General features: G+C 54.0%; 2 protein-coding genes across 2 annotated transcripts; one reads left to right on the forward strand and one right to left on the reverse strand.

Annotated features, from left to right (window-relative positions):
* Positions 1 to 309: 309 nt before the first annotated feature.
* On the forward strand, positions 310 to 3,072 carry LOC138076974 (probable hydrolase PNKD). The gene is made up of 3 exons (XM_068969326.1): positions 310 to 376; positions 1,132 to 1,300; positions 2,701 to 3,072. The coding sequence occupies exons 1-3, from the start codon at positions 310 to 312 to the stop codon at positions 2,891 to 2,893; spliced, it is 429 nt and encodes a 142-aa protein (XP_068825427.1). The 3' UTR covers positions 2,894 to 3,072.
* A 723-nt stretch (positions 3,073 to 3,795) lies between these two features.
* TMBIM1 (transmembrane BAX inhibitor motif containing 1) lies at positions 3,796 to 21,462 on the reverse strand. The gene is made up of 12 exons (XM_068969325.1): positions 21,413 to 21,462; positions 12,292 to 12,525; positions 10,885 to 10,985; positions 9,611 to 9,675; positions 9,349 to 9,402; positions 8,749 to 8,799; positions 7,975 to 8,014; positions 7,403 to 7,440; positions 7,145 to 7,232; positions 6,730 to 6,825; positions 5,718 to 5,771; positions 3,796 to 5,337 (listed from the first exon to the last, which is right to left on the reverse strand). The coding sequence occupies exons 2-12, from the start codon at positions 12,482 to 12,484 to the stop codon at positions 5,191 to 5,193; spliced, it is 927 nt and encodes a 308-aa protein (XP_068825426.1). The 5' UTR covers positions 12,485 to 12,525; positions 21,413 to 21,462; the 3' UTR covers positions 3,796 to 5,190.
* Positions 21,463 to 25,586: the final 4,124 nt, after the last annotated feature.

Consider the following 25,586-nt stretch of genomic DNA (forward strand, 5'->3'; position numbering starts at 1 on the left):
GACCAATAGCGAAAGGGGTGGACCGGCTGAGTCACCAATCACAGGGCAGAAGCGGGAGACGAGGCCGAGGCGTGGCGAGGAGAACCCAAACTCTGCCCGACCTGACTCCGCCCCCAACAGGAGGGAAACAAGCGAGTGTGCGCGCTTCCGGGCTCTCCTGGGAAGAGTAGTTCTCTTGGGTCCGCTGCTTGGGCTTCTGGGAGTTGTAGTTTCTGATCTGTAGTCCGGACGGATACAGCGGGGGAGGCCCCTTACGCAAACTACAATTCCCAGCGGGGACTGCGGTGAAGGGGGGGGTGGGATCTGAACATGGCGGCGGTGGTAGCTGCTACGGCGCTGAAGGGCCGAGGGGCGAGAAATGCCCGCGTTCTCCGGGGTAAGGAGAGGGACCCCGGGGAGGGCAGGACTGGAGGGGATACCCTTTTTTTTCACATCCCGCTAAGCTGTAGCAGGAGTTCAGGGTTGTCGATTGCTGCCCACATCCCTCTGCAGGATTTTAAAGAGTCTGGGGGCTAAAAGGTGCTCTTTAAAAGTCAACCAGTCCATCCCTCAGCCTACGACACCTCTCGGGTCTTGCACGGAAAGGGAGCCTCAAGGAAGCCTTTTAGACCCCCGCGCTCCAGGTAGTTCACACTCACCGCAGTGCAGAGGAAAAGGGCCCTGGGCTTCTGGAGGCTTGGGTTCTAGCCCCGGATAATTAGCAGTTTGACCTTGGGCGAAGCAGTTCGTCTCTTGGGGCTTCAGTTTCCTCTTCTATAAAATGAGGGGATGGAGTAGGCTACCTTTAAGCTCCCCCTCCAGTGCTAACATTCTGCAGTTTGCAAGCCATTTCTCGGATTTTCTTTCATACGTCTCACGCGAGCCCCACTGCAGTCCCTTCACATCCTGAGGTCTGAGGAGATGAAGAACAGCGAAGCTCGCTCTCCCGGCACTAGGGTGATGAGCCTGCAGTGACGTGGAAGCGGCTTTCAAAGGTGCCACCTCGATGGCGATTTTCCCATTTCCCTCTGGACTCTCTCAGGCACCTGTTACTCCAAATTGCAGTCACTCCCCTTCCTCAGATCTCAACCAGTCCTCCCTAGGCTTTCTTCTCCTCATCTCTTAACTGACCTTCCTTGCCTCCATTCACAGGGATTCTCTCAGGAGCCACTGCTAACAAGGCTTCCCAGAACAGGAGCCGGGCACTGCAAAGCCACAGCTCCCCAGAGTGCAAGGAGAAGCCTGAGCCCCTCTCACCTGAGCTGGAATACATCCCCAGAAAGAGGGGCAAGAACCCCATGAAAGCTGTGGGACTAGCCTGGTAAGTTTTAACTAACTCTTTGCCCACCAATGGGGAGTGGCACCAGGGGCGGGTGGGACCCAGAAACTTCTCCAAGTTTTAGGTGATGAACTGAATCCAGGGTTGCCGGGACAGAATGGCTGGGTGTGAGGACTGGAATCTCAGAGGACTGGAGCAGGGGAGGGAGGTGGCAAAGTCTGTGAAACTGGAGAGAAGAGTGGGTTTTCTGTGCATTGAGCTGAGCTAATCTGATTCAGATTTGTGTCTATGGCCTCATCCTCTCTTTTGGGAGCTTGGGGCAGGACCCAGTTGAGGTTTTAATTGAGATCATGCAAGATTATGTTAGTTATACAGTAGTAGCACCTATAAGTCGGAGAATGCCATGGCAACGCACTCCAGTACTTTTGCCTGGCAAATCCCATGGACGGAGGAGCCTGGTAGGCTGCAGTCCATGGGGTCACTAGGAGTCGGACACGACTGAGCGACTTCACTTTCACTTTTCACTTTTATGCATTGGAGAAGGAAATGGCAACCCACTCCAGTGTTCTTGCCTGGAGAATCCCAGAGAGGGAGGCGCCTGGTGGGCTGCCATCTATGGGGTCGCACAGAGTCAGACACGACTAAAGCGAGTTAGCAGCAGCACCTATAAGTAAGATGTTCAGTGTATTGTTATTTGGATTTGATTCTGATCTTAATACTGTTGTTCAGTTGCTCAGTCGTGTCTGACTCTTTGCGACCCCATGGACTGGAGCATGCCAGGCTTGAGCAATATTAAAAGCAGGGAGAAATTAATATTTTTTTCCAGCACCTGAGGTGTGCCAGTCCTTTACTGTGTATTGTTTTAGTCTTTCTGAGATAAATAGGACATCCCTATTTTACAGAGGAGGGAACTGAGGCTCAGAGCTGGGTTTTCACCAGGTGTTATAACTCCACGCCCTTTCTCCATGCTGAAGTGCCTCCCACATAGCAGTTGCTCAGGTTAAGGAGAGTCAGGGATGGGGTGTGGGGCGGTTTAGGCAGAGGGAACTTTTGCCAGGACTTGGAGAGGGAAAGAGGTTGGGCTTTCTGGAGAACCCTGCACAGTTGTTACGGCAGGCTGGCAGGGTTCATGGTAGGGAGTGTCAGACTAAAGGGAAAAGGAGTGACAGGTGGGCAAAGACCCAACCACAAGGCCTTTTGTGCCGTGCCTGGGAGTTTGAACTCGGCCAGGAAGTGATGGAGAACTGTTGCGGAGTTCTGAGCGGGGCAGTGGCAAGATCCGATTCATGCGGGGCCTTCCAGCAGCCAGCACTGAGGCTGAATAGATGCGAGGAGTATTACAGTGTTGGTGCAGTTGATGAAGCTGGAATGAGGTTCTGCCCAGCTCCTCTGGCTGAGGCTCGGCCCCTCCCCAAATCCCGTGCACATCTCCCCACCCCTAGGGCCATCGGCTTCCCCTGTGGTATCCTCCTCTTCATCCTCACCAAGCGGGAAGTGGACAAGGACCGTTTGAAGCAGATGAAGGCTCGGCAGAACATGCGGGCATCCAACACGGGCGAGTATGAGAGCCAGAGGTTCAGGGCCTCCTCCCGTCATTCCCCATCTCCTGAAGCTGGGTCGGGGGTGCAGTCCTGAGGAGCACTGCAGCCCTCCCCTAAACTCTACTGACTGTGGCCTCCAGACTGTCCAATCCTTTCTGGTCCTTGCCTCTGAGGCCCACCAGAGGGCGCACGAAGCCTAGGCTCCTGCCAGTCCCATTCCTCCTGAAAAGCCAGCCAAAGGCAAATAAAGTTACCAAGTTTCTGAGTGGAAAGGAACCAGGACTGGGTTTGTGAGTCCCCTGGGATGGGAGGGGCACAGGGTGGGGTTGGTTACTCCTGCGTACTCCCTCTCACAGAAGCCTCAGTGTTCTAGGCTGAATAGTTGGGGAAACCACAGAGACTTAAGTACAAGCCTAGGCTCAGGCCCCGGGGAGTGAGCCCTCAGAGCTGCTGGCCAGGAGGGTGGGGTTCCACTCAGCCTAAACAGATAATAAAGAGAATCAAAGAGGGTGTTCAGGGTGTGGAGTTTTTAAAAAACACTTATTCTTCTCAGCTGAGTCCAAATGACTCAACCTCTCTGGGCCTCAGTTTCCTTGTTTGTAAGAGGGATTGAACTAGTGATTTCTAAGGTAGGAGTTCTAAACCTTAACAGTGTGGTCCATTCCCACCCCCACCCCCACATGCAAAATTGTGTGTACATACGGAGCTTTGAGGGGAAGACCAGTTATATCTCTCGTGTGCTTTTCTAAAGGGTCCGGGATTCGCAGAAGGTCATGTGCTATGAATCTGAGCAGTGCCTGCCAGACCTGGGGTTGAGCCATCCATCACCAGGAAGCGCTGGGACAAAGTATATTTGGTTATCGTAGAAGGTACCAAGACAGAATGCAAAGATAGGATATGGATGTTTTGGGCAGAGCCAGACTAGTTCTCCGAGCACTGACCCCTTAAAGTGGAGAAAACCAGAGCCAAACAGGGTTTTACCTTCTAAACATAAAACTTTATTTCAGTTATGTCCCTTTGTGGGATATATTTAGGACCAAATACTTAATAAAGAAGTCCTAATTGTATCCTTGGGCTGATTTGGTTTCCACCCCCACCCCGTAGAGTGACCCTTGTCCCACTTCCCCACTGCAGCTTGAGGCACTTGGTGTCATGAAGAAAGCGGTAGTTGGCTAGAGAGCCGGGGCATCTTAAATCCCCTCAGCCTGAGTTCACAGACTAAGAGGGGCTTCTCCTTCCTCTCAGGGCCCTCCCCAGTTAGCAGAAGGGAAGCCCGTTGGGTACCACGTAGGCTTCCATATCTCTCCAACAGGATGGGGGACCCTGCCCACACCCTAGGCTCTCTTCACCCTAGTTACTTCCTGGCCATAGTAATCCTACACACCACCCCATCTCCTGACTTCTGCCCTCACTTTCTACTCTGAGCAGCCTGAGCACAGGAAGCAAGTGGTCCCACAGACTATAGAGATCTCAGAAGTACCAGAGAGGCCCCAGGCAGCTTCAGAGAACCAGGTGACTGCCAGGGGGCCTGCTCTCTACCACACAAGCCCTGAGGAAGCCTTGGACAGATGCTGGTCTCAATTGGCCACAGTGCTTGACCTGGTTCTCTCTCTTCCTCCCCACCCCTGACCCAGAAGATCATTATATATATATGCTACCAAAAGAAGGGGTTGAAGCAGGGGAGAGAAACCCCCTCTACCTTCCTGTGTCGAAAGGTGCTAAGGGTTGCCAAAAAGTACAAGATATGAGTCCAGGAGGCAGGGGACAGCTCTCCAGCTTTGCTGGGATTGAGAGCGGAAAAATGTTCCAGCTGTCAAGCCCAGAAGCCCATGGCAGGAGTGGGAGGAGAAACCTTATCACCAGGAAGTCCCTTCTCCTTCTCATGTTCCCTTTTAGCTACAGAATAGGCTCTTTTCACCCCACCCCACTCCAACCCCAGCTGTTAAGGCTTTGGTGCCCTGTAGTGGGGTGGAGGGAAAACACACATCTTTGGCCCAGCTCTGTCCACTAAGGGCAAGAGTTAGTCCCTGGTGGCTCCCACGGGAAAGCGTCTGCCTGCAATGCGGGAGACCTGGGTTCGATTCCTGGGTTGGGAAGGTCCCCTGGAGAAGGAAATGGCAATCCACTCCAGCACTCTTGCCTGGAAAATCCCATGGATGGAGGAGCCTGATAGGCTACAGTCCATGGGGTAGCAAAGAGTCGGACATGACTGAGTGACTTCACTTTGACTTTCCTCCAGCCCCACCAGGTACCTATACATCAGCAAGAGAAGCTGCCCATCCCCGGACAGAAAGAAATATGGGTGTATTACTTGAGAAGGAAATGAGTGTAGGCCCAGACCAGGGTCACAGGGCCCAGCCCTCTAGGGAAGGGAAAGCCCAGAGGTGCTCCTTAATCTTGCCTCCCCACGAGCTGCAACACAAAGGTGAAGATGTGGACGATATCTGTGTAGATCTGCAGGGCACCGGTGATGTAGTCCTCCGGGCTGATGGAGTGCCTCCGGTTCCCCAGGACCATCTGTGTGTCATAGGCCAGGAACTGCAGGGACAAGAAGCCACACATGAGGATCCAGGGGCTCAGTGGTCCACAGACCTGTCCAGGGAGCCTCAGGACCATGAGGTGTGCTCAGGGAACACTTTAACAAACAGCAGAAGGCATGGTCTCTGTTTTTAAGCAGTTCACGGTCCAGAAAGGGAGAGGGACACTGGAAAAGTGTCGTCTCTGGAATACGGCTTACTAAGAATTCTCAAAGCAAGCGATGTGAATTAAAGACAGGAATGCCCAGGAAATCAGAGGAACCTCCAGACAGTAGGGAAAGGCAGCTGTGGCCCCTCTCCCTGCCTCTCAAGCAGCCTACATTCAGCACCCACCTGGTCCCATACCTCCCACTCCCCTTCCTAGAGTGGGCAGGGTCTTACCAAAGTGAAGCATATGGCCCCCACAGCGGCATAGACCATGTGCAGCCAGTAAACCTGGGGAGAGAGGACAGGGATGACATTAGAGAACTTGGCAAAGCCCAGACTGAGGCAGGCCCTCAGGACCATCTTCCCCCCTCGGATTCTGGCCAAGTGGGAAGATCCATGAGAGAACTACCTCTCCCTTCCAGATCCTGGGAGAAATTAAAAATGCTAACATGTTTGGCAGAGAAAACAGGGGCCATCGTCCAGTGGCTATATGAAATCAATCACAGCATCTTTTAGCCAAACCATTTTCTAGTTAGTCAAGGTACAGAGGTGTCCACTCTGCTTCTGGAAGAAAGTGGTTGAGTTATGGCTCTGGGAGGGGCAGGCCCAGCCATGCACTTTACCCTTAGTCATGTCAGCAGTCACTAGACCGTGTTGCTGCAGCCCAGCCTAAGAGGGACACCCCCTAACCAACAGATGAATGGCAGAGTCAGGGGGCACCCCCAGGGCAGCCTTGTTCAACAGTCCTCCAGGGACCTGAGCACAAGGGCAAGGCCAGCCATGGTCACATGGGTAGGCTCCGGTCACGTTCACCCTGCTGTTCATGTGCTTCCCCTTCCCACCGCAAAGCTCCCTTCAGCCTAGGGCCTCACATGCTGCCCCCTGCTGCCTGGAAACAAAGAGGAGAGACAGTGGTCCCTAAGGGCCCTTCCAGCTGAGCCCATCTTCTCTCCCCTCTGGATTCCTCTGCCAACCTGCCTCCAAAAGCCTGGTCTCAGCTGTCAGACAGATCACACTGCAGCTTCTCATAGGAGTCCCATGATGCTGTCTGGGGCCTCAGGTGCTACGGCTCCCAGGACCCGGGTCTCCAGTGATACCCCAGTCCAAAGGATGGCGCCTCAGCACAGTTGAGAGGTTCTGGAACCCAGAGCCGTCCAGAGGCCCATGGGGCCTGCCACACTGAGATATACAGAAAGTCTGCCCTGAGCACTGGGTTCACCGACCCCAGCTCTGCCGGGACACTCACGTATTTGAAGGCCAGCACAATGGCAGTGATAATCCCAGTCACTACCATCACTATTGCCAGGACACAGAAGAGGCCTGTGCACGAGGTGAAGTCCACCTGCCAGGAAGAGAGAGGGAGGCACGTGTCAGACAGGCCACAACTAGCAGCCCGGCCAGCCAGGCCCTGCCTCCTCCGGGGGCTCAGTGCTGCCTCCTGGGGCACTCGGGAGTGACCATGGCATTCTAAGCACAGACACAGGAAGCAGAGTTGTGGATGTAAATGTGAAGGGAATGGGCTTCGGGTCTCTGAGGGAGACCCCTAGTATAAGGATCTGGGCCCTCCCAGGCCTGCTCGAGTGCCAGGCCCAGAAGGTCAGGTCTGTATAAGAAAGGGGGATGGGGTGGCCAGGGAGGGGCTGGCCCTCCAGTGCCCTCACCTTGGTCTGGAAGCAGAAGATGGTGACTGAAATGGACACCACAGCAGTGATGATCATTGCGATGATGACGGCTTTGGTTTTATACACACTGCAGGGAAAGAATTAAGAGAAGCTAGAGGCCATGCACAAATGACTTCAAAACTACAGCTTTCTGGAAGTACCATGCCCAGCGTGCAGCCATACAGGCGGCTGCCAGCCCAGGGGTGCCCCAATCCCCTATAAAACACACCACCGTGTACTGACTGCCCCTGAACACACCTGGAGATGGTGCCAGTCATGTAGGCCATGGCAAGAGTCTGAGGGAAGAACAGAGACGAGTGAGACACTTAACAGAGCCTGTGGGACATCCCTAGTGGCTCAGTGGTTAAGACTCCAAGCTTCTAAGGCAGGGGGTGCCGGTTTGTCCCCTAGTCAGGGAACTAAGATCCCACATGCCCTGTGGTGTGGCCAAAAATAAATTTTTTTAAAAAAAGAGGGACTTCCCTAGCGGTCTAGCAGTTGGGACTCTTTACTCCCAATGCAGGGGCCCAGATTTGATCCCTGGTCAGGGAACTAGATCCCACATGCCGCAACTGAGACTTGGTGCAGCCAAATAAATAAAGAGTAACAAAATTAAAATCAATTTTAAAAAGAGAGGGGCAGACAGAGCCCTGGAGGCATGGTGGGGACACTACGTGTCACCTCATATGAAAATGGCAGCCACAAGGAAACCGAGGGCAGAGTCAGGTCGGGAGAGAGCCAGGGCCATCTTCCCCCACAGGGTCCCGTTCCTTCCCTGGGCCCAGCCCTCCCTCACCAGCTCCACCCCCTCCCCCGACCCTGTGACTCACAAGGAGAATCAGCAGGATGATGTTCCATGGGAAACGGCGTCTGAAGGGAAAGAAACCATGACTTAGTGGCGTGTGGCCGGCCAGGTCTCAGAAGTAAGGTCCTGGCTTGTGCACCTGGAGAATGAGGCCTGGACTCGAGGGAGGGGAGGCTGGCATGGCCCTCGGGACCTGCTGGTGGTTCTGTGCAGAGACAGCAGCGCCAACAGGACAGACCTGGGCTGTGGAGCCACAGAGACCTGGATTCGTCTGCAGCTCTTTGACTACTTGTGTGACTGTGAGAAAGTTCCTTGGCCTCTCTGAGCCCTGGGTTCTTCCTATTTGTTAAAGGGTTAAAATGCCACGTATCTTGTAGGGTAGCTGTAAGAATAACAGCTAGATAGCTAAACAGATCCCACACACACAAGGCACTTGGCGCCCAGCTGAGCAGTAGCCAGTAGCTGCCTCCACCATCTTCACCTTCATCATCATCATCATCACTCAGATGCTACAAGGGGGCTTCCCAGGTGGCGCCAGTAGTAAAGAGCCCGCCTGCCAAGGCAGGCAGACGTCTAATAAGGGGCTCAGGTTCGATCCCTGGGTGGGGAAGATCCCTTGGAGGGGGGCATGGCAACCTACTCCAGTATCCTTGCCTGGAGAATCCCATGGACAGAGGAGCCTGACAGGCTATAGTCCACAGGGTCGCAAAGAGTGGGACACGACTGAAGCGACATAGCACACATGCACGTCCTTGCCCCCTCGCCATCCCTTCCCATGGTCTAAGTCTCTGGGACTCACCTGGGTCCCTGGCAGCAGATGAGGGTCAGGTATGTGGCCAGGAAGACAGCACTGGGGAGAAAGAGACGGAAGTAGTCTCAGGCCCACTGTGCCCCTCAGCACCCCCGGCCCAGCCTGGTGGCACTCACCAGCCCGGCAGGCTGGAGGCCCAGAGAGGCGTCTGGAAGTCTAAGGGGAAGCTGCCCAGCAGGACAGGATCACCCTGGCCACGGGCCCTGAGGCCATCGGTAACGGGAGGCTAGGCCTGGGAGGCGGAGGAGGAGCTGCCAGAGAGAGAGGCGGCCAAAGCGTGGGCCTGGCCTGGGAGGAGGCCGCAGGAGCCACAGAGGGAGGTGGCCGGAGCGGGGGCCTGGCCTGGGAGGAGGCTGCAGTGAGAAGCGGCCAGAGCAGAGGCCTGTCCTACAGGATGCACGCGGCCATGGGTCTCCCCCACCCCCGCTCTCAGGAGTCCCCTGACACTCACAACTCGGTGGCACATACCACACAGCCCAGCACAGCTGGCAACTGGGACACCCCTCCCTCCAAAAGGATTCTGATCCCTGCTAGTCAGCTATCACCCCTCATCTCCCGGCCCCCAAGCAGAGAAGAGCACACACTCACTAGGATGCGTAGTAGATGGCCAAGTTTGCCCTCACGAAGTCACCGACCGGCTTCCTGTGGAGCAGAGAAGACACAAGGAGAGTCATGCCAAGGCTGTCCACCTCCTGCCAAGGCCCTACCCCATCCTCTCTCAGCACCTGCAGCCAACCCCATCTCCCTGTCCATGGGTCGAGGGCCCACCCCAGCCATGCTCCCAGCAGGGGACCCAGAGTGCAGGACCCCAGAGCCACCTTCAGCTGTGCAGAGAGGCCCAGAGACTCACACGAAGGTGAAGACAGCGATGATGGCCACCGTGACAAGCAGCTGGATGGAGATGATGGTGTAAACCTGGAATACAGACACCGGGGACAGCATGGTCACCACCCTCCGCTCCCAGCCTTCCCCCGGAAGCAGCCAGCCCCAAGACCAAGGAGCCCAAAAGACCTTACCACCCTAGGTCTGCTCCCATCTTCCAGAGGTAGGGAGTTGGTTCCTTCTTCATTTTGAAGGATTTACTCTTCCTTGCCACCTGAGAGCCCGCCCTAGCTGCACTGCAGCCTGCCAGAGATGCCAGCCCAGTGACGAGTCCGGCTCAGATGCTGAGTCTGGCTGAGATGCTGTGCAAACCTGCAGGGCTGACCCCACCCCGCTGCTCCTGACATCTCCCCTTCCTGGCCCAATACCTGGCCTTCACTGACATTCACTGCCCTGCCTCTGCCCTGCCCCACCACACTACTGGGTATGGCCTCTGTGCCTGCAGCAATTCAGCCTGAATGTTGACCAGGTATCTCTCTACCCTGAGCAGGTGCTGGGGCGAGGTGAGATGGCGGGCAGGGGCCTGCGAGTGCATGCGATCAATTCTGGCTTCAAATTGCTGCAGTGTAACAGGAGAAAGAAGTTTGCAGAGGGCAGAACGCTTCAGCAGGGCTGTTCAGATTGAACCTGCCCCCCAAACGAGGGCAAGGAAGAGAGAAGCAAAAGTGGGTGAACACAGCTTAGAGGAGCTGGGGTTCCCTCAGAGGAGAGCGCGAGGCTAGAGAGGACCAGAGGACCACCATTCCTGTTGAGGCAGTCCCAGCGCAGGATGGAAAAGAATTTCCAGACATAGAATATTGCAGAAAGGAGTGAGTTTATTAAGAACGAAGAGCACAGATAAGCTCTGGGCACTGCAAGCTAAGCGGGCAACAACTCCTGAAAAGCCAGGGAGAATCGACAGTTTTCGTGGGTTAATAGACAATTTTTATAGCCTCAAGACAAAATTCCTGGAAGGTTGGCATTAGGTGACTGGTTGAGGCACTATAGGGTGTTTACTGCAGTTGGCATCTTTGCCTAATTGGGAGTCAGGAAGCTTGTTAGTAATGATCGGGGGGCTTTTGGCATTGGGGCTCAATTAGTTTTGGAGGTAACCTTGGTTCTGGGCTCCACTTCTGTGGCCTTGGTGCAAAGCCTCCCACCTCTGGCTTGGGGCAGGACTCCACTTTCGCCCCTCTTCTTATCAATGGGCCAAATCACAACCCCAGTGGCCCAGATTCACCTGCCCACCAGCCCATATCTCACCTTTCGGATGAAGGCATGTCGGACTTTCCTGTCATCCCAGTCTCCAGATCCAAAAGTGTCACTCACTGCTCTCTCCCCACCATCATAGCCATGGCCTGGGCCTGGGGACAGATCACACATGACCAACTGGGGATCCGGGACCTGTGGGCTCAATCCCCAAACCTCTGGAACACTATCTCAACAGTCTCAGGGATCTCCAGCCAAAACTCAGGAATTCCTCTACCCAGCAGGTCCGCCAGGTGCCCCCGGAGCAACCTGAGTGGATACCGTGGGGAGCGGTAGGTCCCTGGCCGAGAGGGGCCTGAGGTGTAAGCACTCCATCGGCATGATTCCACTGAGGGGTGTGAACACCCGCCACCCCTGCCGTCAAGGGAACACAAAATCTTAAGGAAAGCAGGCAGGTGTGGGTCAGAGGAGCTGGTAGGGTCAGAGCAGGGACTCAGGGATCGAAGGAGGGAAAGGGAGACAGAAACAGCACATGCGTGTGGAGGATGAAGGACAGAGTGTGCAGCCTGTGGTCTCCATCAGGCAAGCGCTAGGATTCTGGGAAAACAGAAACGTCAGGGCTATCTGTGCACAGGACAAAGCATCATGGTAAACGTGACTGGTGGGCCGGTATTCACACCAAAACACGAACGGCCTGATGAGAGCTGGCTGCGCTCCAGGGTTCCAGAGATGCTGCAGGGGCTCAAAGCATTCCTCGAGTGCCTCCCTGGGAACTGCTTTCAAAATCCGCAGGCGAGCCACATAGGAAAATCTCACCACATTCTAATATCATTTCTGACCAGATTTACCAGCCATGATGTTTATCAAACATCCAAACGAGTTCTGGATGTTTGCAAGTCAGGTGTTACCTTAAAAGATGAGGATCCGTCAGCACTGAGAATATTTAATTAAAAAAAAAAAAAAAGTGCTTCAGGTTCCGGTGAAAAGTGTTAGTCGCTCAGTCATGTCCGACACTTTGCAACCCCATGGACTGTAGCCTGCCAGGCTCCTCTGTCCATGGGATTCTTCAGGCAAGAATACTGGAGTGGGTTGCCATTTCCTTCTTAGTGGCAGTTCCTAAAGAGAGGGCTGTGGGTGGGTGGCAACTGCCTAGCAGGGAAACAGACATGGCCTCCTGAAGTAATTCCTTCAATAGCCAACTTCTCATCTGATGTGTAAGTTCTGGTGTATGTCTCACAGACTCAGTCTCCTTGCTGAATAAAGGGGCTGGCAGGTGGCCTGGGGGTTGGGGAGCTAGGAGCTGAAGGAAAAGGCAGAGAGGTAACAGAGATGGGGAAACAGAAGGAGAGAGCTAAAGAGAAGATGAAAAAGGAGATGAAGGAAGTTAAGAAAGAAAGAGAGGAAGTGCCCTCATAGTATTGCCTCTTCCCACCCACCCTCAGCGGCCCTGCAGGGACTTACCATAGTTCATGGGCATCGGCTGGACTGGGGGCATAGGCTGTGGGTAGCCAGCAGGGTGACCGTAGCCAGGCTGTGGGTAGGCAGGGTACCCCCCGGGCACGACAGATGGCTGCCCGTAGCCCCCTGGGGGCAGAGAGCCAGGGTATAGGGGGCTGCGATCCTCATATGGTGGAGGGGCACTGGCATGGGACATGGTGGCTCAAAGGCTGAGGGGGAGACCCCAGCTGCTGAGACCTGAAACCGAGATGAGAAAAGTAGTCATGAGTGCATAGGCCCAGCTCACTGAGCCCCAGTCCACCCTGCCTCTGCAGAGAGGACACCTTCGGTCTCTCCCCAGCACCGAGTGTCATTCCCTGCCCGCAGGCCACTGTCCCCACCCCCACAGTCCCACCCACCCCACCAGCTCAGCCCTGTCCCTCTGCCCTCACGCCAGCCCCTCCTCACTGTGCAGTTTCCTGCCATTGGAAAGCAGCAGGCAGCAGGTGGGGTAAGCAGTCGCATGGGTGGTATGAGAGCAGGGGGTTCTCTTAAATGATCACTTCCAGTGACCAAGGAAGGAGCCCAATGACCCCAGCAAAGCCACTGGTGAGTCACAGAGCCAGCCAGGACCCACTGAAGGGGGCAGCCCAGCCCCCACAACAGCTGGCAGGAGCTGCAGGCCTGAAAGGCGGAGCTGGGGAGAAGCCAAGGCCTCAAGTGGAAGTCAACAAGTCGGTCCCAGGGCCAGAGCTGCCAGGCCCACAGCAGGACGGCACGGGGCTAGGGAAGGTGTCAGGCTGAGTCAGGGGCCGCCAGAGAGGCCTGAGCATGTGGGTACATGGGCTGAGCCCTGGGGGCTGGGAGGCTGCACAGAAAAGCAGGTTGGAGACAGGACTTTCTGGTTTCTTCAAATTACAGCTGAGGAGGAGCTTCAGGCATGTGACAGCCTGTGGCTGCCACCAGTTGCTTCAGGGCCGTGCCAGGGAGCAGAATGCCAGGGAGTTCTGGGCCCTCAAACCCCCGGAGAGGGGAAGACGCCAGGCCCTGGTAGCCCGGGGATTCCTGCCTGTTTGCCCCCAGGGTTGGCGGCTGAGAAAGGTTAGACTGCTGAGGAGTGATGCCAGAGCCAGCCAGTGCCCTCTCTGAGGTAGGAGAGCCCCACGGCTGGGGAAGGGCAGAGGAAGGAGGGGAAGGGAACCCCAGAAACATCCCAAAGGGACTCCCAGGCTGTACGGCCCCCAAGTGTTCCCCTGAGGGACTGAGGCCCAGAGCAGTAAAGTGACTCCCAAGATCACAAAACTAGCACATTTAATAGTACAAGAGCCGAGGTCTTCCAGGTCCTGGGTGAAAGTGAAAGTGTTAGCTGCTTAGTCATGTCCGACTATTTGCAACCCCATGGACTGTAGCCTGCCAGGCTCCTCTGTCGTGGGATTCTCCAGGCAAGAATACTGGAGTGGGTAGCCATTTCCTTCTCCAGGGGTCTTCCCGACCCAGGAATCGAACCAGGGTCTCCCGCATTGCAGGCAGACTCTTCACCATCTGAGCCTCCAGGGAAGTCTAGGTGTCCTCTGTACTATGCTGGGTTCTCTATGCCTCTTATGCCAGATAAATGTCCTCTGGATCTGGTATCCCCCTCTGAGGTGGCAGAGATGGGGGCTTGGGAAAAGTGGAGGAGGAGGTCCCTGGAAGGGCCGAGCCCTGACAGAGTCTGGGCCCCTTCAGAGGGCCACAGCTGCCCCCTAGAGCATCTCCCAAGGGCACACCTTCCTTCAGGACCCCACAGGGAGGATACATGCCCAGGTCAAGGTCAGCAGACATCCCCAGAGGCTCTGCTGGAAGGGCAAAACAGACCCCTCTTTTTAGGGCCACCTGCACAGTTCAGGGAGCAGATAAAGGACTGTCCTAACCAACTCTTCTCTGTCGACTGGGATAACATAGAGAGGAAGGTGGTAGGGAAGGGTGAGGCAGAGGGCTCACGTAACAGGCAAAGAGTTATTTTGAGGAAAGCCGTTCTCCATCTTCCCAGAATGAACGAATCAGACAGCAAGAGTGTGTCAGGTCAGAAACAAGAAGGACCTTCCTGACAGTGAGGGTATGGCAGCAAACCACGGGCCATGGTGGAGGCCCCATACTTTGGGGTAGAGCGCTCTGACGAAACGGAGCAGAGGGCGACAGGAAGACCCAACACTGAGTGGTGTGAGTTCAAGAAACAGGGCGGGCAACTGTTTTTGAAACCATTTGTGGTTTATGTCAGGGTAGCATAAACAGTTACAATATGTATATCTCCTTAACAGACCTTCTTAGAAAAGGAAGGAAGAGAAACCAGACCCTCCTCCCCTGAAGCAAGAGTCTCCTCTCCCCACTGCCCCCTCTCCCCAAACACCCTTTTAACTCCACCAGGAAGACCGTGCCCCATGTGCAGGAAGCGGGAAGGGCAGGCCACCCATGGAGTAGGGTTATCTGTCATTACTGCCCTGGGCCCAGCTGACAACAGTGTCAAAACAGCCCACGAGACACTGGCAGGGAGGACCCTGTGGTCAGAGGCCCCAGCTGGCCGCCTGACCATGATGTCACCATGATCTGGTCCTGTCAGCAACTCAGGGTGCCCCTCTGTGAAATGGGGTGAGAGGCCCAGATGATCCCTGAGCTCACATCCAGCTCTAACGGACTCCGGGCCTGGGACTTATCTGAGGAGCCCAGTTATGTGGGGCCTGCCCTTTGCCCAACCGGCCAGCTGCCCCACCCCCTCAAGCCAAGCCTGACAAACAGGTCCCTCCCCAAACCAGTGGGAAAATCAGGGAGCATGAGGCCGGCCTTGGGTAGACCCCCAGGCCGCCACGGTTCAGGCCTGGCACAGAGGGCCGCTGACTCACGGAGATGCCCTCTGCCCTCCCGCGCCCCTCCCTGTGATGCTCCTGGTTTCAGAGGAGCTAGACCTTCTGCAGGGGGTGCAGCAGCTCACAGTCCAGTTCTCTGGGGGCTCAGTCACCAGCCCATGCTCCCCAGAGACCAGCACTAACCAGTTTACCTCACTGTGTCTCAGTTTTTCCACCTGGAAAGTGGATTTACCACTATAATAGTACCCTCCACAGAGCTGTTATAACATTTAAAAGAGAAAATATGTGTAGAGTACTTAAAATGGTACCTGAACACTACCTGTAGTTGTTATTCCATTAAATCCTTATGATACCCCAATAGGGTAGATACATTATTATCCCTGTTTACAAATAAAAAAAATAGAAGCTTAGAAGAATTAAGTCACTTGCCCAAGGTGACTTAGCTAGGGTGTGATAAAAGCAAGACTCAGCTCCCAAAGACTCCAGAGCTCTGAACCCCTCTGCTTTCCTCCTCATCCCCCTTTCTGTCCACTCATCACTTCTCAGCTTCCCATCTCAGCCTCTCTACTGACAAAAAAGGGCTCACACAGCAAGTGCACAATGAACCATTCAGCCCCTTCCATCATCCCCATGGTTCCCAATCTCTCTGCAGCCACCAGAAGAGGGTGGTCAGAGATAGAGATTCTTAAAACGTCAGCACTCAAAGGAAACTCGCTCATCTAAGGCAAGCTGACCCCTCCCTTTAGCAGCGAGTCCACCACGTTTGGGGGTGGGGGTTGTAGAGGGACCTGTCCCTGGCCATAAAGCAGGGGCCAGGGCCCAGAACTACATCCCAGCTCTCTAGTGTAGAGGCCGGTGCGCAGGAGACAGGGAGCATGTTCAGGCCAGTCAGGGGAGTGCTAGGCATAGTCACACCTACTCTGAGCAGGATCTAATGGGCAGGAACCTCGGGTCCCAGGGCTGCCAGCATGGGCAGCTTCTGAGCCTGCTCCCTGGCCAGGGCCTGACCTACCTGAGGCCCTGACCCTTTCCCCACCATCAAGGCCTCAGCTAGGGATGCGTTTGGGGCTGGTAGGTGACCAGGAGCAGGGAAAGGCGGAAGTGGCCTGAGCTGACTTTCATGACTGTGACTAAAGGTGGGAGCTGCAGGAGAAAGTGGAGTCCAAAGGAAGGGGAGGAAGAAGTGGGAGAAGATATAGACAGAGTGCAGATGCTTGATGACCAGAGACTGGAAGCCAGGAATCACGGCACTGAACTCCACCGGCAGCTAACGGAGGGCTCGGCCTCCAGGGGCTAAAACGGACCTTCAAGGCGCCCCATCAGAAGCCTGAATTATCCTAAAACGCAGTAGGCATTCGGTTTCTACTGAACACACTCCCACAACAGGAAACAAGACTGTTTTGTGGCAAGGAGCTTGAATCATTACAACATGCTTCCTCACGATGCCTTTTATCAAGGCATTCAGGCTCCACTGCACCCTTGTCAATTTAGATCTGACCTTGCTCCCCATTCTTGTGACCCCCATTTTCATGACCCATCAGGAAGGAGCCAGAACCTCTCCTTTCTCCTACACGATCCCCAGACCCAGCCATCAGAAGTGTGAGGGCCCAAACACAGGACTTGTTGGCTGTCAAGGTTTTCAGAGGCAGCCTCGGGGAAGCCAGCTCCTTCCCCTGGTGCTGTCTCAGTGTAGCCGATGTGCTCCCCGCCAGCTGGGGCTCAGGTTCAGGCTCCCTGGAAGGAGGGCATCTGAAGGGTTAAGGCTCTGGAATCTGCTAAGAGGAGGCTAGATCTACTGTGGTTACAGCAAAAGGGTGTGTGTGTGTGTCTGTTTGTGTGTGCTGGAGGGAGGGGTGGAAAGGAGCAGCTGACTGGTCCAGGCAACCCGTGCTCCTCTCTGCCAGGAACGGGTGCCCAGGGCCAGAGTGGAAAGAATAGCTCAGGGTGAGTATCTCAGGAAACCCCACCCAGCAGCAAAGCCCCTGGCCCACTGTGACCAGGTCTCTCGTGACGGCCTCCTCTCCCTTTCCCTACCCCAAACCACCCCCCCGACCAGGTCTCCACTCCCCTCCAAGAAAACACTTGGCCCTCCTAACCCAGCACAGAGCCAGGAGGGCAGAGGAGTAAAAAAGATTCATCCAGGAGTGGCTGAGCTCACCACCAGGTCTGACTCACACAGACCCAAGGGCCCAGAATCAACTTAACCTTTTGACCATCTGGCCTCTGAGGTCAACAGGATGAAGCCGAGAAGATCTGAAAACTGAAAACATCAGAGCTGGAACAAACTTTAGAAATCATCTGGTCATTTGACAGACCAGGAAATCCCAAAGCCAAGGAAGTTCCTGCCCAGCCAGTGACAGGCCCTCTTGGTCATGGGTTTGGAACTTTCATTCCCAGCCCTGCCCACTGTCGGAGAACTCAGAGTAACAGACGTCAGCACACACACCCCTGAGGCGGAGCCACAACTAGCTCCCCTCCCCCAGTTCTCCTGGCCTTCCTGCTCAGAAACAGATAAGGCTGCCAACTCAAGACCTCCCTCCCAGCCCTGGTCTCCAGGGAACTGAGGTGGCTCTAGTCTCCCAGGAAGGGGAAGCCATGGGAAGACCCAGGCACCCAGCACTCCCATCACCCTTCAGCATCATCAGTGCAGGTGATTTCAGAGACCCCCGTCAAGCCAGAACAGCTAGGAAACCCAGATAAGGAAAGCAGGCGGCATTAACCGCAGCTGGATGCAGCTTCAGAAACACAGCCCCATCCACCTCCTTCTTTTGTGTTTCATCTTCTCCTGCCTTTTCAGTTCAGTTCAGTCTCAACTCCCAGATGAGGCGAGGAGAGGCAGACAGATAATTAACAACCCCTAGTGGAGAAGGGAGATATACCCCCCTCCTGCAGTGGGCAGGCAAGGAAGAGAACCACTTAGAGCAGCAAGTACTGTCTACTGACTATCGGGTACCAAGGACATCTGCTCCTCACAAGGGCCCTATGAAGTGCAATCCTTATCCCCACGCTACAGATGAGAAAACTGAAATTCAGAGAGAAGTTGATCCAAGGTCCCGGAGCAGGCAAACAGCAGAGATAGGTTTGAACCCAGATCTGAAGTCTGACTTAAGGTACTGTTTGCTTTTACACCTGCCTGGAGGCAAAGTCCCTGAGGCCCCCACCAGTCGCCTGTGTGAACAAGCCAACAACAACACCTGGATGGACTGAGGAAGTAAAGACCTTTCTCTCATTGATACCAATTCCTTTCCGCTTGTTAATCCGAAAGTCAGTCCTTGTCAGAGCCCTGGCTTACAACGCAGGGAGCTGAGTTCTTGTCCTGGTTCTGGTTCTAACTCCACTGTGAGAGTCAGGATGGGTCTTTTCACATCTCTGGACTCAGTTTCCTCATCCATAAAACAAGTGTCATGTCCGACTCTTTGCGACCCCCATGGACTGTACCCCGCCAGATTCCTCTGTCCATGGGGTTTTCCAGGCAAGAATACTGGGAGTCGGTTGCCATTCCCTTCTCCAGGGGATCTTCCTGACCCAGGGATCAAACCAGGGTCTCCTGCATTGCAGGAGGATTCTTTACCATCACCAAATTATCAAAGTCCATTCAGACTCTGAGAATATCTGCTTTTGAATGAACAGCTAACAGACCAGAGCAGAAACCTTCAGGGCGAAATGTCTTGCTTCCTAAAGAGTCTCTGCCAGCTGCAGCCTCATCCTTATCCCGTCTGGAGGAGGCTGAGGCACAGGGTATGAATTGGGTGTGGGAGTGGCCACAACTCCCTTTCCTTCCTCTCTGGACTCTAGAAAGCTAGAAGCATCCAGCCAGGTGTTTCCCAGGCTGCTCTAAAGAACACAAGATGTTCTCCCCAGGAGATCTCCTGCCCCAGGAGATGTTCATGGATGAGCTCAGAAACAGAGAATCCATATCCCCTTTTGGAAATTCACAAGACACCATGGCATAGGAAGCTTCCAAGTTCTACAGTGAGCAAAGCTATTCAACTTTGTTTCCTTCAAACTTTCTTAAGCCTGAAACATTTTTATACAGTCACACCTAGTTGCCATCCTGGGGGCTGCTGACCAGGCCACCTCTGTTTTACAGATAGTCCTGGGAATGATTCATGTCCTAACTCATCACCTTGTTAAACCCCTGTCCTTAGCTGGCCCCTCGGAACAGCCACACTCAGTACCAGCTGTGCCCCCTCACTTGTAGGGCCAACTGAATGCCCTGATCCTCTGCAAGGGTTCTTCCTCTCTGCCACCCCCACACAGCTGCTCTAAACTCCAGGGTGGAACTCACTGCAAAGGGCTGGGAGCATCTCCAACCAGCAAAGAGCCAGGAGGCTGCCATTCCTATTACCTTCACGTAATAGGAAAAAAATACCAATCATTATATATACAAGCAAATGGGCTTCCCTGATGGCTCAGCTGGTAAAGAATCCGCCTGCAGTGCAGGAGATCTGGGTTCAATCCCTGGGTTGGGAAGATCCCCTGGAGAAGGGAACAGCTGCCCACTCCAGTATTCTGGCCTGGAGAATTCCATGGACAGAGGAGCCTGGTGGGCTACAGTCAATGGGGTCGCAAAGACTCAGACACAACTGAGCGACCGTGACTGTCACTTTCACATATATAAGAACAAGGACTTCCTCTCATCCTCCTCCCTGACCAATGTACTGACTATCCTCCAGGTACCCAGCACTGTGGCCTGTGGACTTCTAGGTATCATTTCTACTTTAAAACAAGACCCAGGTTTGGGCCCAGATCCCCAGAATCTTAGAGGTGGAAGAGTCCGTCAAGGCCATCCCTTCCTCTGCATTCCCATCAGAATACTCCAGAAAGCCCACATGAGGGTTAGCCATACGGTTAGCAGAGACCTTCTCCCCCAGTTGCCATATGAGCTTCCACTCTCTGGCCCTTCCGGTGCAGCTCTCTAAAGACACACAGTATGTGTCCCTTCCCTGGGGCTTCTGCTCTTTCTGAAGGGTCCAAGGTGACAAGTTTTGGGGATGTAAATGCTCTTCCAGCTGAGCCATTCCCATGGGAGGAGGCTGAGCTGAGGTGGCTATTACCCCAGCTCATGATGTGAGGTTCTCCACACACTGGAGGTGTACCCCATCATTACCTCTCTGACGTGCCCACTTTTACAGGTGAGGCCCTGAGGTCAGGGCACAAGAAGAGAGGAAGTCAGGGCCCCTGACCCCTTGTGTGGTCCGACCACTTTTAAGCTATAACCCGGGTCTCTGGGGCCTCGTGGCTGGAGAGACAGAGCAGGCAGGTGAGGAGGAAGTATGGCTGCCCCCTTGCCTTTGCCCCAGACAAAGCAGCCCCAAGGGCTCCTGGCTCCTCCTGCCACCACTGGCCAAACCAAAGGCGCCAGCTTTGAAACCAAAGCTCACCAGTGAGATGAATATTTCAGAGCCCCAGAGAACTGGACACCCGAGGGACCTTCTGTGACATCTGGCTCTGACCCTAGTTCCCAAGCCGACTCCCACCTCCCCCGATCCCATGACCAGGTTCCTCGGGGCAATCCCAACCCCAGAGGAAACTGTGGGGTCAGAGGGGATGGTGACCCCTCGGGGAAGACAACAGCTAGAGCAAAACCCACAAGATCAGGGCCAAGCCTCCAAACGGCCTGCCTCTACTTCCTTCTTGCTGGCTCCACGGTTCTCCCTGCTCCGATTTTCCTGCTTGGTTTTCACTCCCACCCAAAGAGGCCACAAGGAAGAGAGTACTTCCCAGTCCTTTTCAGAACCCAGCCTGAGGGCAGTGGCCAGACCAGTGTGGGGGAGAGGGGACTGAGGCAGAGGTGACAGGTTCCCCACACCAAGGATGTGAGCTGCCTGGGGCTTCCCAGCGGCTCTCTCCCTCACTCAAATACCCGGTCACCTGTCTACACCCAAGCTGGCACCAGGGCGTCAGAGGCGGCCGAGGCCAGTCCCGGGCCGCCCCACTCTCCCTCCCACCAGCTGAAGGCCCCTGACACCCTTTATCCCACGCACAGCTGGCCACCCTGGGGCTGGCCCTGTGGACACGCCCGGCGACAGATCCGCAATAGGAAGCAGGGGCCCGGGACACCCTCAGACCCCCAGCCCTGATCACCCGCGCCCACAACCCCGCGGCTGGACTCCCAAAGCTAAACAGGCGCCACTCGCCCGCCCGGGGCGCACAGAGACAGAGAAACTCAAAAGTGAGGGCGACAGAGCCCCACTCCGGCCCGCCGCGCACTCCGAGAAAGTTTGGGGCGCCGCCCAGGCCCGGTCCGGTCCCCGCCGGCCTGAGGGCCCCCACGCCCGCCGGGCCCGGGGCCCCTGGCTTGCCTGGCGCTCCGGACGGTGCGTCGCCGGCCTCCTGGTGTCGCGAGTCCTGCACTGCCCGCGCCGGCCTGGGCAGGGCTGGGGCTCCGTGCCCCGCCCCGTCGCGCCGGCCCCCGCGACGCGCTGGGGTCCGCCCCGGTCCCGCCCGCATCCGCCTGTTCCCGCTCCTCCCAAGTCCGCCAGGACTTACCAGGCTTTTCGGGTTTTAAAGCAATACGTGGTCATTATTGGAAACACAAAACTACGGGAAGAAACCACGTCTTTCCACTCCTCCCGACTCCCAGCGGCCAGCGCTTGCTGGTGATGCTTCTTTGCCTAAATATCTACATATTTTACTTGTTTTTTTGCGCCGTGTTTTGCATCAGTTTCCTACTTTAAAAGACATTTTAAAAATGCTGTTTCCCATTTTTCTCATTATTAGACAAAAATCAATGATGAACATCTTTGACAATTATATGCTTTTATGCCAGATGTACTTTTCCAGTTTAAAATTTGCAAATGTAGAAAGAAAGTGCCGACTCTTTTCGACCTCATGGACTGTAACCCACCAGGCTTCTCTGTCCATGGAATTCTCCAGGCAAGAATACTGGAGGGGGTAGACATTCCCTTCTCCAGGGATCTTCCTGAACCAGGGATTGAACTCAGGTCTCCCATATTGCAGGCAGATTGTTTGCAAAGAATATAGTGATAGATGGAACTTAGAATTCCCTGAGAATAAGACATTTCCTGCCTGAAGTTACTTCAACCAGCAAAGTAGATGTTTTAGAGTGAGAAGTCCTATGGATAACTAAGTCAGTGCACAGCCTTAGGTTTGAGGCTTTCCACTGGTAGTCTGAACCTCGCAGCCACTAATGGTAGAATGTGTTAGTCTTCCATTTCAGAGACAAGGAAACAGATTCTGGGAAGTTTTGTAACATTACCAGAGATTACATAGTTCCAAAGTCCACGTTTTTGTCCTTTTTTTTTTTTTTTTCATTAGGCCAAGACTGCTGGTAGACTTTATTTAAGGTGCTTATCTCAAGCTAGTAGCTTCAGGTTGACACTGTCACTGAATATAATTCACAGCCTGTTGACACAGTTCCTTTCTGAATGGGGGTGAGATGACTTGACAAAACACAGAAATGAATGCAGTTAGACAGCCAGGACAACCTGAGCACCTACTGAATCCAAACCCAACAGGATGCATTTTATGATCTCCAGGGCCAGTCCCCCTCTTTCACAGAGCTAGGCTTAGGAAACAAGAGCCCAAGGAAGCTCGTCTGCATACTAAGCATTAGTGAAAGCAGTATTTTTACTACTAGAAAGCGTAATAAACAAGGTTACCACTTGGTAAATCGAAAAAGATGTTTCTTGGTTTTTTTCAAATATGTTTTTAAAGTCACCCCCTCCACACACACACTATGCTATGCTATGCTAAGTTCCTTCAGTCGTGTCCAACTCTGTGCGACCCCATAGACGGCAGCCCACCAAGCTCCACCATCCTTGGAATTCTCCAGGCAAGAACATTGGAGTGGGTTGCCATTTCCTCCTCCAATGCATGAAAGTGAAAAGTGAAAGTGAAGTCGCTCAGTCGTGTCCGACTCCTAGGGACCCCATGGACTGCAGCTTACCAGGCTCCTCTGCCCATGGGATTTTCCAGGCAAGAGTACTGGAGTGGGGTGCCATTGCCTTTGACGTGTATTTATTTGTATATAACTTAAAGAGAAGGTTACTGATGTCACACGAGTGTATGTTCCTCGATTCTTTGTCTTGTCACAACAAAGAATTGAAGTGACGGACATTAAAGCCCCCTCGGCGTGTCACAGCTCTCAGGTCTCGGATCGACCGTGTTATAGCTCTCAGGTCTCAAATGGACCATGTTATAGCTCTTAGACTAATCAGTGTTACAGCTCAGTGTTACAGCTCTATTTTATTTAGAAGATAGCAGGAAAATCCATCTTCGAGGCGTGAGGGCACGTCAATCTAAAGACACGAGGAGAAGAGTGCCCCAGCGGGAGAGAGAGCTGGCTTTGGCTCCTCCATTTATATGTTTATCTCTCCCTGGGCCTGTCCTATGTAAGTTGGGCCAGCCAGGAGTGTTGTTTGTTTTACCTGAGGTCCTCACTCCGGTCCTCGGACCTTCTTTTGTTTCATTTTCGCGGGCTTTTCCCTTCCTTGTCTTGTAGCCACCGCCATTTTGGACTCCTTTTCCCTGTTCCACCTACCTAACACTTAGGACTGGTAGACATTATGGAGGGCTAACCGCCCCCCAGCCACCTTCAGTGCAAGTTCCTTGTGAGGTCAAAGAACTCACTTGAGGAAAGTGAAAGTGTTAGTCACTCAGTCTTGTCCAACTCTTTGCCACACCATGGACTATAACCTGCCAGGCTGCTCTGTTCACGGGATTCTCCAGGTAAGAATATTGGAGTGGGTGGCCATTCCCTTCTCCAGCAAATCTTCCTGACCCAGGGATCAAACCCAGGTCTCCCACATTATGGGCAGATCCTTTACCATCTGAGCCGCAGGGGAAGACCTAAACATGAGGATAGGGCTTCCCTGATGGCTCAGTGGTAAAGAATCCATCCACCTGCCAGTGCAGGAGACACTGGTTCAGTCCCTGGTCTAGGAAGCTGCCACATGCCTCAGAGCAACTAAGTCCATGCATTGTAACCACTGAGCCTGTGCTCTAGAGCCCGGGAACTGCAACTACCGAAGTCATGAGGATGTCCTCTCCCAAAGCGTGAGCACAAGAACAAGAATGCAATGGGGAAAGGACAGTTTTGGTCAATATCAGTTTTCCTCTGGATCACAGAGTCCTCATGAGCTACAAAACCCTACAGCATTTGGCTGCGTCTCCTGACATTGTTTCATGCTCTTTGCACTTGGCCCCTTTTGCCAGAGAGTACCCTTCACTTTCTGAAACAAGGGGGTTCATTTTCCATCTAGCAATCACATTTGCACAAAGTGAGAGTGGCGAGTCAAGTTTTATTTGGGGCAAAATGAGGACTGCTGCCTGGAAGAGAGCACCTCAGATAGCTCAGATAGACTGCTCCAAAGAGGCAGTGCCTTGCTTAGTCACTCAGTCGTGTCTGCCTCTTTGCAACATGGGCTGTAGCCCACCAGGCTCCTCTGTCCATGGGATTCTTCAGGCAAGAATACTGGAGTGGATTGCCATGCCCTCCTCCAGGGGCTCTTCCCAACCTAGGGATCAAACCCAGGTCTCTTGCATTGCAGGCAGATTTTTTACCTTCTGAGCCACCAGGGAAACCCAGAGAGGCAGTGGGGGAAGGTCAATACGTAAGACTTTGGTGAAGGGGGAGTGCAATGCAGTCGAGCGCTTACTTTACAAAAGGTTTTCTGCTAGTCATGAGGAGCTGATGTCACCATGAAAGGGTTTAGTGATTTTCTAGATATGAGGAGATGCAAGGATTAGGATCATTAAATCAGTTCCTGAAAATGTTTAACTATTTAAAGACCTGTTTCACCAGATTCCCTGGAGCACACAGTGCTTCACTCTCCACCCTGAACTCCCTCAGCGAGTGCTGAAGCAACAGCTGCAGCGTCACAGTGTTCAGTCTCCGCAAAGGCAGAGGGCAAATGCCCTTGTTGCTCAGTCGCTGGCAAATCCTCTTTGTTGTTTAGTTGTTAGTTGTTTTTGAGACCCCATGGACTGTAGCCCACCAGGCTCCTCTGTCCATGGGATTGTCCAGGCAAGAATACTAGAGTGGGTCACTATGCCCTTCTCCAGGGGATCTTCCAAACCCAGTGATCGAACCTGTGTCTCCTGCTTGGCAGGCAGATTCTTTACCACTGAACCACCTGGGAAACCCAGCAAATTCTCTTGGCAAGTGCCAATTTGTAGTTGACGATCCTAAGCCCATTTATTTATTTTTGGCTGTGCTGGGTCTCCATTGCTACAAGGGCTTTTTCTGTTGCAGTAGCTTCTTTTGTGAAGCACAGGCTCTAGGGCCTACAGCTCAATAGTTACTGCGCACAGGCTCAGTTGCCTGGAAGCATATGGGGGGATCTTTCTGTAACAGGAATGGAACCCATGTACCCCGCATTGGCAGGTGGATTCCTAACCACTGGACCACCAGGCTTCCCAAGTGGTACAGTAGTAAAGATTCTGCTTGCCAGTGCAGGAGGCTCCAGAGACCCTGGTTTGATCCCTGGGTCAGGAAGATCCCCTGGAGTAGGA

The sequence above is a fragment of the Capricornis sumatraensis genome, chromosome 3 (genome assembly GCF_032405125.1).
Source record: "Capricornis sumatraensis isolate serow.1 chromosome 3, serow.2, whole genome shotgun sequence".
Classification (NCBI taxonomy): domain Eukaryota; kingdom Metazoa; phylum Chordata; class Mammalia; order Artiodactyla; family Bovidae; genus Capricornis; species Capricornis sumatraensis.